Genomic DNA, 12,692 nt, shown 5'->3' with positions numbered 1-12,692 from the left:
ACCTATTGAGCCATCTCTCCAGTCTTAGCACCAGTATTTTAAAAACAACCTAAAGGTGCTTTAATAGAGAACCTGTAAAGTTGTAACAGCATGAGAAGATCATCACTTTCAAAAGCCAGCTCGCAGAGGTTCACCATGGCAGAAACTCACAGTCACTTCTGCTGCCTCCTAGGACAATAAAAAGCCTGGAAGTGTTTGTGTGTTTTAAGGTGCAAGGCAAAGGATGGATGGATATGAGCACTAGATGAGGCAGTGCACGTCCAGGCAATGCAGCCTCAGCATCTGCAGTGCCAATGAGTCAGAGGTGGTCATGTGTCCAGCATGTCCACAGCAGCCTGTCTTTAGGAAGCCTTGGCTCAGGCAGGTGCCAACCTGGACTTGAAAGGAGACCAGGAAGAGTGGTCTGAGCGAGGACAAGTGGTCCATTTGGGATGTCTTCACCCTTTTGGGGTTGTCCAGAATTTAATAGGATATCTTATGTGGGCAGAGCGACTTCTATGAGGAGTGTGGGCACCAAGAAATTGGAAAGAAAAAGCCACCAGCTCTAAGAAAGCCTCCAGGAGGAGGCGCTCAACAAGTTCCTGTCTGCCAGCCTCAGTAGCCCCCTAGGGTGGGGAGAAGGGGCCCAGGGTGATGTTCTAAAATAAGCCTTGCCCTTTGCAGCACACTGCCCTGAAGCCTCACTCACAGCTGGAGCTGTGAGCAGTTGCTCTGTGCTGAACACCAGGGAGAATGGGCTCAGAGAGCTGTGGGAGAGAAGTCAGAGAAGGAGCCCACTTTCAGTCCCTGCGCTTCATGGAGGCAGGGGCCCTCCTTGCTGGCAGGCAGACTTTTTTTTTCTTTTGGTTTTTGAAGACAAGGTTTCTCTTTGTAGCCCTGGCTGTCCTGGAACTTGCTCTGTAGACCAGGCTAGCATCTAACTCAGAGATCCTCCTGCCTCTGCCTCCCGAGTGCTGGGATTAAAAGTGTGTGCCACCACCACCCACCTGGCAGGCAGTTTCGAACTGAGGAACAAAGCCTCTGTGCAGTGCACTGTGAGCAGCAACCCAGGTTGATGGTGAAGAGGGCGGCAGGCTGCTATTGTGAAGTTCCTGGATGTTCATCTGCTTCCAGAGTACCACAAAGGCCAGGGAAGGATCACCTGAGAAAGGGGAGGGGCTGGTTGGACTGTGGGTGCTCATAGCCCATTAAGGATCAGGGCACGAAGGAGGGCCTAGGACTTCTTACCTGTTCCCTGGAAAGCCCACATGATGGATCTGTGACCCACATACCCAAGTAGGAAGTCTCTGCCCCTCCCAGCCCCATGCAGGTGAGGACACCAGCCCAGCCTTTATATTGTAACAGTTTATTTCAAACTCAGCCTCCACTCAGGCCCAAGGTCCCTACAGTCACTGGCCAGGTGAGGGCAATGTTTCCTTAGAACCCACTGCAGCCTTCTGGAAACCTGCCCGCTGTCACCACACCAAGGGGCAAGCTGGGGCCAGCCACACTAAGGAGGGGCTGCACAGCAGGTCTTCCTGCAGGCAGTGGGTGGTCGTCACCCACTGGGCAGTTCTACTCTACCTGTGTTATTGCATTTATACGCTGTTAGACTCAAGGGGGTGTTGGGTGCAGGCAGGCAAGGGCAGTCTGTTAAGGGGTATTGGGCTGGTGTAACTATAATATGGATCCTCCATATTTCCTACCTCCCCGCCAGTTTTTCAACCCCCCCACCCCTCCAAAAAAACAAAAAAGAAATTGCTGCTCTGGGCATGGGGTAAGGTGGTCCTAGCCTCAGGAGCTCTCCTGGGGCACATATTGAAAAAGGGAAGGGAGGATCCCACCCCAAATTTAGTTGTTAAGCTTTATTTCCACTCAGCCAGGACAGGGACAGTGGGCAGAGGTAGCTCTGCAGATCTGATTCACACCTCGGGTCAGTCCCCCTGTGTCAGGCCCAGACAGACTGCCCCCAGCTGCACAAAAGAGAAGTAGGGGAGTAAAACAGCCATGCCCTTTAATGTCCCTACAGGGCCAGCCTACTCCACCACTTAGCTTTCAGAGGCCATACCCAGCATCTGTTCCTGGTTGTTTAGTTCAGGCTATCCCCTCTGCCCCATGCTAGTGCTTCCTGCAAACTGCAGGGCTGGGCTCTTGCCCCAGGACTTGGGAAATAATGTGCTGGGGTCAGTGGAAGTGGGCTCACTGTCTCTCTCTCTCCTGCTGCATGGATGTATGTAGCATACATATACGTGTGTGTATGTGTATGTGTGTGTGTATGATGTATGTGTGTATGTATAGATAAGTATCTAAGACCTTGCATGCACTATATATTCAGGTCTGTACAGAAAGTGGCTCTGTGCCCCCACCTGGACACCAGGCATCATTTTTTCCGGGCTAGGAAGACCACACCAAGAATTAGGGCCATGGTGGCCACAGCCACACCCCCAGCCACTAGCAAAGGGGTCAAGTTCTCACAAGGCCAGGGACCTCGGCCTCCAGTGTTGGACTCATCTTCCTCTGCCCCATCCCCAGGACCCTTTGGCTCTGAGGTTGCATCAGGACTGCTGGGGGCTGTGGGCACTGCGGGGGCTGGCTTCAGGTTGCTGTGATTGTTGAGAAGTACAGGGTCTGCCTTGGCCGGTGTCTTCTTGGCAGTAGCTGGCCCAGGGGCTGTTGGTTGCTCCTGCTTCTCTGTTTGGGTGTCCTTCTTCACAGGCTTGGTCGAGGGGGCTTTCCCATCAGCAGCTGGAGTGCCCTTGGCCTCAGCTGTGGCCTGAGGCATCTTCGTGTCTGGCTTGGGGCTGCTGGCTGACTTTCCTCGGGACTCCATGGCGATTTGTGCCGGCAGCTGGCTCGGGGCTTGTGGGACTGGCAGGCGGCTGGATCACAATGTCTCAGGACAGCTCACCTCTGGGCATTATATGGGTCTAGAGGGAGACAGAAATGAGGTGGTAACGGGAACAAAGCACCTTCTGTTTAGCTCGCCCGGCCTTGCCCCTGCCCTTGGAGATAACCTTCTCAATTCCCTGGATTCTCCAGAAGCTCCAACCCAACTTCCTGTGAGCCAGTCCCTCCTCTTCCAAGGACTGGCCTCTGTTTGTTTCTGACCATTCTTGGAGAAGCCCCTCCAACTACTGAGAAGTTGGGGGGGACCAGAGGCCCATTTCCTCACCTGTAACCTAGTCTTGCTTCACATGAACTGCGTCTACCCCACATTGCTGTAGACGTATGGATCTAACCCTGGAAACTGGAAGAGAGGATTTGCTCAAGGGAGGCAGGGAGGAGTCACAGTGAGCTCTGACAGCTGAGCACTGCATGTCATCTTGGGAGCTTGTTGCTATTTCTCAGAATTGGATGCGATGGGCCTTGGTCTCAGCCTGACCAGAGTCTGAGAGGAAGGGAAGGGAAGGAGCTCAGAGTCTGAGTTCTCAGATCCTGTCTGGGGGAGAGTGAAAGGATCCAGGTCACCAGGACTCTCAGGACAAGACTGATAAAATGGAGGCAGAGAAGCCATTTGGGAATCTGCTAGCCTGTGCTTCTGGTCAGCCATCTGCCCCACCCAGCTGAAATCTAGTGCCCTTTCCTGTACAGGCCTCCACTTCATCCAGCTCAAGGGCAAGCATTTCTGGCTGTGCTATGGGAGCAAAGAGTGTCCCTGGCAGTAACATAGAATGGGGTGACAGAGAATGACTTCAGGCTATAGAAAGGCCTCACCTTGATTCTCTGTGTCCTAGCTGGGGAGATTGGGGCCTGGCTACCCTGTCCCACAGTGACGCCCGTCTGGAAGACCCAGGACCACCTGCCTGCCTCCACTCTGGGAGGACAATCGCCCGTATGCAGTGAGGGGGAGCCACTTTAAGAAACCAGACCTCAAGCTCCAAGCCCCCCATCAGGCAAAATGAACATAATGAAGGTCATTTGAAGGTCACATCATGATGGAGATGACCAGTGCAGAAACCCAGATGCTGCCCACCTACCAGAAAAACCCAGAGTCCCCTCCATGTCACTGTTCTGGAGAGACCTTAGTCACAGGGCACCAAGTTAGCATAGTGCAAATTTGTCCCGGGTTATTTTTGGCTTTCACTTATATCCCATTCTTCCAGTTGCCTCTTCTGCCTTCCTTCCCAGGGCTGCTGAGCCCGGGAGAGAAAGGTGTTCGTTCACACCACAACCCCGGTGACCTTCAGGGCCAAAGCACTACTGCTTGGCCACCAGACCCGGTGCCCCCAACCCACCCCACTTCCCAGTCCCGGTCTGCCCTTGGAAGGGCCTCCTTACGTCTTCCTTCGAACCTCCAGCTTCTCGCTGCGCACTCCCGCGGGTGGGATGACAGCGGGCGGCGGCTGCAGATACCGAGGAGTGCTCAGGAGTTTCCCATAATGCACCACTCCGGGCGCAGGACCAGGAGGACCAGCGGCAAGGGGAGGGGCAGGCAGCAGCGACAGCGGCTGCGTCAGCGGGGCCACGCCTGCCTGCTCCACCCTGGGAACCCGGGGGTGGGGTCGGGTAGAGTGTCCCTAAGCCTAGCTCCACTTCTCACATCTAAGGAGGCTGAACCAAAAGACCAGGCGAGGTTGCCTGCCCGCCCCTCCCTTATCCAGACTGAGGTAGGAAGGAGGTGGTTCAAGAGTGGGTCTGCTGGGCTGAGACCTGGGCAATGCTGGTCTGCAGAGGAGAGAGCCTGGCTAATGTGTCACCCTGTCCCCACTGTCCCACCCATGCACAGACTCTGAAAGCAAGCATCTATTTAGAATATTTTATTTATCTTTTACATGACAAGACACAAAAAGTTACAACTTCTTAAACTCTTCAAAAGAAAAAAATATAATTCTTTAAGCAGGAGCAGCAACTTCCAAGGTACAGACATGATAGGAGGGGAGGCTCCCAGGAGCAACCGTGAAGTAGGAGGCCCAGGCTTGAGCCCCAGGTAGTGTCACTGGGAAGGGGCCTCCACGGAGGGGGTCGGGCTTGAGGGACACAGCACCAGCACTTCAGTCAATCACCAAACACAATCACATGGCCAGGGCAGGGGAGGAGGACTGATTTGATTCAGAACAGAGGATCCAGGGCGTGGGGGGGGCCGGGGGCTTCCCAAATATGGACAGAGGCCCAGAAAGCTAGGTGGCCCGGGCTCCATACTGGCCTTCATGTCTACCCTTTCCCCACAAGCAATCTCTGTCCAGGAGTAGGGCTCTATCAGAAGAGCCACCAGGCTGGAGAAGTCAATTATTGGACGGGGTCAGCAGAAGACCTGAGACACAGCACTCAAGCACGGGATGCCTGACCCCACAGGGAAAGGCAACTGGGCCCTTAAGGGCCTATCCCCATGCAGCCTGGTCAGCCGGCTGCTGGGGGCAGAGCAGAGCAACCTGCCCCATCACAGGCACACAAAGACCTCAAGCATTCTGGGTCCCACACAGGGTGGGAGCCCAAAGGCTCACCAGGAAGAGTATGTGCGGGATGCCTGGGATCCGCATGGATGTGGCCACACACCCAGCCTAGGAATCCTAGCTTAACATGAGGGTAGAGCACTCCAGTCCTCCTGTAAGGCTGACTGGGGAGGCAGAGTGGGATTCTGGTTGAGGCAGAAAGAGCAGCAGGGGCAAACAGACCGATGGACGGAGACAGGCAGAGCCACGTGGGCACAGCAAATTCAATAAATAATTTTGTATGTGTAGATGGGTCCCCTTTGTAGACCAGGAGAGCCTCAGAGACCGGAGCCAGTGAACTACAGGGTAGGGTCTGCCTGCCCAAACCAGGCCTGGGAGCCCCAGCCCAGAGACCAGCTCTGTCTCAGGGGGTGTTCAGGCCAGGTGAGACTGGGTTGGGTACAGGGATGGGACAGGACTGGCTCAACAGGACTGGCTTGAGGAATGTACAGAATTCTGCATTTTCTACATAAATAAGACCTTGATCCCAATTTTTTGTCCCTCAGGACCCCATGGGGGCCTATGTGTGTACCACCCATGTGGACCCTGCACCCTCCCCCTGCCTTCCTGTTTGATGGGGAGGACTGGGGAGAGACCAGTCCTTCTCAGGCTTGTGCTGGTCACCCTGTTCTGGCCTCAGCCCATAGGCTGGGGAGAAGCAGCACGGGCTTAGGCCTGGGGTTCCTGCAGCAGCCCCAGCAGGGACTCAGCGATGCCCAGGAAGTAGACCACCTGAGCGATGCCGAACAGCGGGGCGATGACCAGTGCACGGCAGTACGCGCCTTTCAGGAAGGCCGAGGGGCCCTCATGTCTCCAGATCTTCCTGTAAAGGAAAGGATGCTCAGAACTGATGCCCAGCCCAGCCCAGCCCTGCCCCAGCTCATGGAACCTGGCCCCACCTGGCACAGTCCAGGAACCCTGAGTAAGTGTCCTCATTGACGCCTCGCTCAAGGGACTGAAGCCGAGTCTTCACCACTACAAGGGACATATGAGTCATTATGGCGACCTCGCCTCCTGCCCTCCTCCCTACTGTGGGCCAAACCCAAGCACTGACCATCACAGGGGTTGACAGCCACAGCGGCTGCACTCCCAGCCACACAGCCTGCCAGGAAGGACACATAGAAAGGTGACTTCTCCTCAGAAGGTGGGCGGCCCAGCTGGTTCAGGTTGGCAAACAAGGGGAAGTAGACAATGGAGAAGGGGACATCCCTGTGGGGAGGGAGGGAGAGAAGCGGGAATGATGCTGATGGTAGGGGCTAGCCCACAGACCTCTTCTTCCCACAAGCCCATCTTTCCACCTGAGTAGCGTGGCCCCCAGTCCCTTGTAGAGGCCAGCAATGCCATGGTTCCGCAGCAGGTCACGGGTCAGCTGGGTGGCTGTGGGCCGAGGAGCAGCTGGAGCCTCTACTGAGGGCTGGGTACCTCCCTGGGCCGAGAGCTGGGCCTGGGCAGCTAGAATCTTCCTCTGAGCAGCTGGTGAGAAAGGATCTCTGGTCTCTTCCTCCTGGCTTGGGGAAGGGTCAGGGGACAGGGTCTAGCTGTTGTCCCCACCCAGGCTCTGTCCCCTCCCTGCACCTTACCGATTCGGCCTGCATCTTGCAACTGGATCTTCAGCATCTCCATGGGGGTGGTCACAATCACCTGGCAGGTGCCAGCCCCGCAGCCTGCCAACATCTCCTTGGGCAGGGTCAGCTTCTGTCTACAGGGCAAGGGCAGGGCTGTGATTGAGGTGATAAGGAACACTACGTGGGGCAGTGACTGTCTGCTTCAGAGGTGTAAAGGGGGATGGGAACCGTGGAGGTCCCAAGGGGCACAGCCCTGGGCTCCTGACCCTCTAGCACGGGCATCCAGCCTAAAGGACAGATGATCTTATATGCAAGGGCTCATAAAGAGAAATGGGAACTAGAAGGGGCTAGACTTGTAGCTCTATACTCCAGTGATGGGGTGGCTGCTTAGTGCCCCCAAATTCTGGCGGCAGACAATGGCTAGGGGCCAACAGCCACTGACTCAGCAGATGCTTTATACCTCCTCTCGCGGCAGCAGGGAAGTGCCCGCCCTCACAAGGTCAGGGATGTTGAGCAAAGGGACTGGGGTAGAGGAGCCTCTGGGGGACACCAGCCAGAGGGACTGCTGAGTAGGGGTAGGATTAGCAACACACCCTTCCTTAGGACCCGGGCCCCAGCAGCTAGGGTGGCCGAGCCTCTTACCCATCCTTAGAGAGCTGATGTCTGAAGAAGTCATTAGCTGCCAGCTTGATAGCCTTCTCGGGGGTGACAAGGGTCAGGTTTACTGCTGCTCCTGTGGGGCATATGAGGGTCAGCTGAGGCTTGGGGGACACAGGTAGGTCAGGTGGGGACTGACTAGCTGGGTAGCTCGGGTTAGGGATGTTTTGGGATAGCACTTTGCTCCACGCTGGCAAAGCCCTGCCTGGCACTCCTTGGCTGCAGCCTCCTGCCCTCTCACCCACATATGGGCTTGTTTTGTGCCAGGCAGGCAGGAACCAGGCAGGATGGGGTGGCGCTGTGTCCTCCCTCCCCTCCCTGTTTGCCCTCCCCAGAATTCCACCTCCATCTGTCTCTGATTTTTGGCAGAGCAGGCCTCTCCTGGAAGGCAGTGAGGAGCAGGCCCCTAGAGACTGTGGTGAGCCTCCTTCCTGGGGACAGGTGCTCCCAATGGTGGGAGCTCAGTGTGGGTCAGGGCTCAGGGAAGGCTGTTGAGGGCTCAGCATCTGGGCAAATCCACCCTCAGGGATTGTTTTCTAAGCTGCTTTACATAATGCCCCCTGCCCTGCCTTCTAGGCACAGATGTGGTCCTGTCACATAAAGTAGTGGAGGAGATTTGAACCACCAAGATAGAGAAGAAGAAACACACCCTGTCCTGCTCTATTAGTAGGGGATAGGAGAGTGGTCAAGTGAGGGTTGAGAGCCCACCCCACAAAAGAAATCCCCTCAGACATCCAATTCTCCCAGCATGAGGGGTGGCAGATGTCCCATTGTGCTTGGGTGCACCAGCAACACATAACACGTCCATACTTACAGCCCAAGCCCAGGCATGCATCTCTGACCCTACTCCCAGCCAGACCGCCTGTCACCCATCCCAAGCCTCACCTCTGTACATGCCGAAGTAGCCCTCAGAGCGGATGGTCTTGATGAGGCAGTCAGACCTGTAGCCAAGGGAATGGCAATAAGCTGTGGCCAGCGGGGCCCTGGCCCTGAGTCAGGCAAGGGCAGCCAGTGCTTTCTCTGCCCAGTATGATATTCCAGGGCCCAGAGAGAAGCCAAACACTCTGCCAGGGATAGACTCTCCCTCAGGTCTGGCCCACCCTGCCCCCCTAACCCAGCCCAGGGGTGCAGAGTGGAGCTCACAGGTGGAAGCTGTGCCTCCCGCCTGTGCTGTCCTCACTCACATGCTGGCATACATGCGCTGGCCATTCTGCTGGTTCTGCAGCCGTGTCTTAGCCAGGTCGATGGGGAACACACAGGTGACCCCGATTAGCCCAGCGATGCCACCATTGATGAGCTTGGCCGGCAGGCTGTGTATGCAGGGTCAAGTGTCAGGACTAACATCCTCACCCACAGGACAGGGGGATGGGGAGGTCATGCTGGGGAAGGAGTGAAAGCCAAGACTGAAGCCCAGGGCTTGGGGTCCCTCTGACCTGATCTGCTTATCAGCCATTTACACCAAGTGATGCAGGAGGTTGACTCGGGCCAGGCGGGCCAGGCGATGCAAGTGGTGCTGATGGGGAGGGGCTGATGAGGACAACGTGGGTGGCTGGCGGTGGTGGCTGATGGTGGGGGAGGGGATGTCCTCACCTTCAGAGCAATTTCAAGACTCCTGCCACCTGAAAGAAAGAAAGGGACAGAATGAGTGACAGGTGGGGGCCTAACAGAGAAAGGAGCCTCCCCACCCACCAACCATCAAAGCCCCACACTCCCTAGACCCCATACTGCAGGCTGCAGCCATCAAAGTGCCCTGGGGGGTGGGTGAAGGAAGAAAGGGAGGCCACCCATCCCTGGAGCCACCTGGCTTTCCTTCAATGCCCTCCCCACGGCGTCCTCCCAGGCAGTCAGGAACTCACGCTCACACACGCATAAGCACGCACAGAAGGCAAGCTCCAGCTTTTAAAGGGCCAGGTGCCTTTTAGTGCAGTGGTACTTGGGACCCTGTACTTGAGCTGTGGTAATCATTCCCATCCCTGAGCAGAGGCAGCTAGCATCTGCCATTTTCAGTGGGATAGGGTGGTGGTGTCTTCTCCTTTGTGGCGCTCCTGGGCAGAGCAGACCTAGTTCCACAGCGCCTCACTCTGGGTCATGGAGCCCCTTTCCCACAGAGAAGCATGATGCCCACCCACACTGAGCTGGTTGCCCAGCTTCCTGACCACTTCCCAAGGGACACGGGAGTCCAGGGATAAGGACTTGGGGAAGACAGGGCAGGGATAAACGGTATGAGGAGGGAAGCAGAGGGATGTCTGTCTCCCAAGGCATCTGTGACCGGTATACCCTATCCCCTGGGGGGGGGGAAGGGCCTCTTCTATTAGCAGCATGGATGGGAATCTAAGAGCCAGCCTTGGGGGGGGGCGCTCCCCCGAAGGACACAATCATAAAAACTAAGCTAGAGTGGGTTCCAGGAGTCCTGGTCCTCCCCTGTGTATCTCCCTGAGCCCTCAGAGGTCAGCTGTCACACACATGTTAGTGTCCCCAGAGCTGCCACATGGGGTCACATGGTTGTCTCACAATTAAGAGTCCCCACTGGACTTGTGACCCTGAGCCTGCTACCTCCTCTCCCCACACAAGCTGCTGGGTTCTGCTCACCCTGAGCGTACCCCAGAGTGGGCACAACTGCTCCTCCACCGCTCCAGAGCAAGCTGGCTCACTGAGGAGATAAAAGAGGCTGGCCAGGGGGAGGAGGCGAAAGGCTACAGGGATTGGCCGAGGGGCGGGGCGGGGCGGGCCTCGGGGGGAGGACTTTCTCTTTCACTTTGGGCTAGATGATAATCTCTGCAGCTTCGGGTAAAGGCCGTGAGGGGTGAGACAACTTCTGGGGGTCTGGGGCTGGGCCCAGCCTGGGAGCTAAAGAAGGGACAGACTTTAACCATGAGAACCACAGGGACCGCATCCCAGGCCACCAAATTCTGAGGCCACTCAGTAGGTTTCTGTCTGCAGCCTATGAGCCGGGCACAGATCTGTCTATGGCCCTGGAACTCCAGGCACGGGACAACACTCACTGTGCTGTGAGACTCGGGTGTACCCATCGGGAACCTTAGGTCAGGCTACAAAATGGTATGCCTGCTCTCTGGAAAGAGCAACGAAGGGATGCCTCACTATCAAAGGCCACTGTCAAGCACACGCCCTGCTCACCTGGCAGGTCCAGAGGACATGGGGGTGGTACTCCGGGTGCCCTCTGCCCTCTGCCCCACCTCTGCAGACCAGGGGCCTGAGTGGAAGAGTATCTGTCCCTCCTAAGCCTGGTATGTGACAAAAGCCTGACCTCTGAACCACAGTCTGATTTCTCCCTCCCCACACAGCCCATGCTCCAGATGTAAACTAGCTACAGCAGCTCTCCTGCCGTTCCTTCTCCATCCTTCCCTGTGCCTCTGCCCTCAGGAATAGTGAGCCCGGGGTCCCTCAGGTGCTATCTCTCCTCACATCTGGACTCTGGGCACCTGGGTGTTGTTCGTGCCTGAGAAGTCAGAAGCTAGTAGGGAAGAGACAGGCAGGCACTGAGATCCCATGGGCTGAGTCAGCCCTGCACCCAGAACAAAACAGGCAAACACCAGACAGGACAGTTGCTTAGCTGAGAATGAGGGGCTCTGTTGCTTGGGAAAACAGGCAAGGGAGCCCTCTGGGCTGTTCTCTCCCTCTCCCATCCCCAGGGGTTGTTTTTGTCACCCCCCCCCCCCAGATTTCTCTGTGGATCCAGGGCTGTCCTAGAACTTCCTCTGTAGACCAGGCTTGGCCTCAAACTCAGATCTTTCTGCCTCTGCCTCTACCTCGAAGTGCTGGCGCTAAAGAGCTTGTTACCATAGAAACATGACGGTCCAGTCTAAAGGCTGAGGATCCAGAGCTTTCTGCCTAGCTGGCTCAACCTTCCCCAGTCAGGCCACGGCCCACTGAGAAAGATGAGTCTAGCATACAGAGGCTAACAGCTCCACACACCTTTCCCCCACATTTCCACGAATGAAGCTGCCCATTTCCTACCTAAAAGAAAAGCAGTCAGGTGGTGGTGGCGCTCACATAGCCAACACTTGGGAGATAAAGGCAAGTGGATTTCTGTTGAGTTCGAAGTCAGCCTGGTCTACACAGAGAGTTCCAGGACAGCCAGCGCCACACAGAGACCCCTGTCTCAGAATAAAGAAAAAGAGAGAGACGGAGAGGGAGAGGGAGAGGGAGAGGGAGAGGGAGAGGGAGAGGGAGAGGGAGAGGGAGAGAGGGAGAGGGAGAGGGAGAGAGGGAGAGAGAGAGAGAGAGAGAGAGAGAGAGAGAGAGAGAGAGAGAGAGAGAGAGAGAGAGAGAGAGGAAAAGGAAGAAAGAGGAGGAAAGGAAAAGGAAAAAAGACTGGGCTGGGGCTGAATCCCGCGTGCCCCTCCCCCAATCCAGTCTCCCTCACCCCTTCCTCTTAGGGAGTTAGCTCTCTCTGCCTTGCTAACTAGAAGGGCTGCAAAGAGTGCTTCACTGCGAGATGCCCTAGCGGACCACAAAGAAAAACCAGGGATGGAGCACATCCTCTGCTCCAAGACATATCATACCCTTTACCCTACGGTCGGAGCTGAGCTGGCCTCGCTATCTCCAGCCAGACGACGCAGACTCTGACCATGTACGTGCCCACGCACGTCCACCGGGTTCCCACGTGTGCGGCGCCCCCACCCCGGCAAAAAAATAAAATCTTCAGCTCTGGGGTTTTCACACTGCTGGGACACGTGTGCAGGGAGCGCGCCCGGCAGCGCCGGGACCGAGCACGGCCTTCCGAAACACCCGAGAGACAGCGGGTCAAGGTACCCGCAGGTCCAGGCTCTGCCGGAGACGCAGTGTCTGAACAGATGTCACCTCTCCCAGCCACCAATACCACCCCTTTCCACCCCGCAAGCCAGCCAGATTTGAGTGGGCGCCACAGAAACTGACCGGCTAGCACTCACCACACGGCCGCCGCCGGGATCGCCTCCCCGCTGTGCCGCGCGCGGGGCCTGCACCTAAGCTGGGAGGCGCGTCTCTCGGAGGCGCGCCCGCTCCGCCCTAAACCCTCGCTGCCGTCGACTCCCCCTCCCGGCCGGCGTGGTCACTGCCACAG

At 56.7% G+C, this 12,692-nt stretch overlaps 2 protein-coding genes across 6 annotated transcripts; both read right to left on the bottom strand.

Annotated features, from left to right (window-relative positions):
• Positions 1 to 1,329: 1,329 nt before the first annotated feature.
• On the bottom strand, positions 1,330 to 4,412 carry Cend1 (cell cycle exit and neuronal differentiation 1). Its single transcript, XM_005064209.4, has 2 exons — positions 4,258 to 4,412; positions 1,330 to 2,906 (listed from the first exon to the last, which is right to left on the bottom strand). The coding sequence occupies exon 2, from the start codon at positions 2,807 to 2,809 to the stop codon at positions 2,360 to 2,362; it is 450 nt and encodes a 149-aa protein (XP_005064266.1). The 5' UTR covers positions 2,810 to 2,906; positions 4,258 to 4,412; the 3' UTR covers positions 1,330 to 2,359.
• Positions 4,413 to 4,721: 309 nt separating this feature from the next.
• On the bottom strand, positions 4,722 to 12,681 carry Slc25a22 (solute carrier family 25 member 22). 5 transcript variants are annotated; one of them, XM_040751455.1, is made up of 10 exons: positions 12,541 to 12,681; positions 9,064 to 9,249; positions 8,815 to 8,940; positions 8,516 to 8,571; positions 7,616 to 7,706; positions 6,989 to 7,107; positions 6,707 to 6,881; positions 6,463 to 6,617; positions 6,308 to 6,383; positions 4,722 to 6,231 (listed from the first exon to the last, which is right to left on the bottom strand). In XM_040751455.1, the coding sequence occupies exons 2-10, from the start codon at positions 9,081 to 9,083 to the stop codon at positions 6,078 to 6,080; spliced, it is 972 nt and encodes a 323-aa protein (XP_040607389.1). In that variant the 5' UTR covers positions 9,084 to 9,249; positions 12,541 to 12,681; the 3' UTR covers positions 4,722 to 6,077. The 5 variants fall into 5 exon arrangements, with proteins under 5 accessions (XP_040607389.1, XP_040607392.1, XP_040607394.1 ...); XM_040751458.1 differs by having other exon boundaries at positions 12,527 to 12,613; XM_040751460.1 differs by lacking the exon at positions 12,541 to 12,681 and adding an exon at positions 12,154 to 12,178.
• Positions 12,682 to 12,692: the final 11 nt, after the last annotated feature.

Source organism: Mesocricetus auratus, unplaced genomic scaffold (assembly GCF_017639785.1).
Source record: "Mesocricetus auratus isolate SY011 unplaced genomic scaffold, BCM_Maur_2.0 Super-Scaffold_4256, whole genome shotgun sequence".
NCBI classification, from domain to species: Eukaryota; Metazoa; Chordata; class Mammalia; order Rodentia; family Cricetidae; genus Mesocricetus; species Mesocricetus auratus.
The sequence above is the reverse complement of the archived record's forward strand: the minus strand, read 5'-3'. Positions and strand labels throughout refer to the sequence as shown.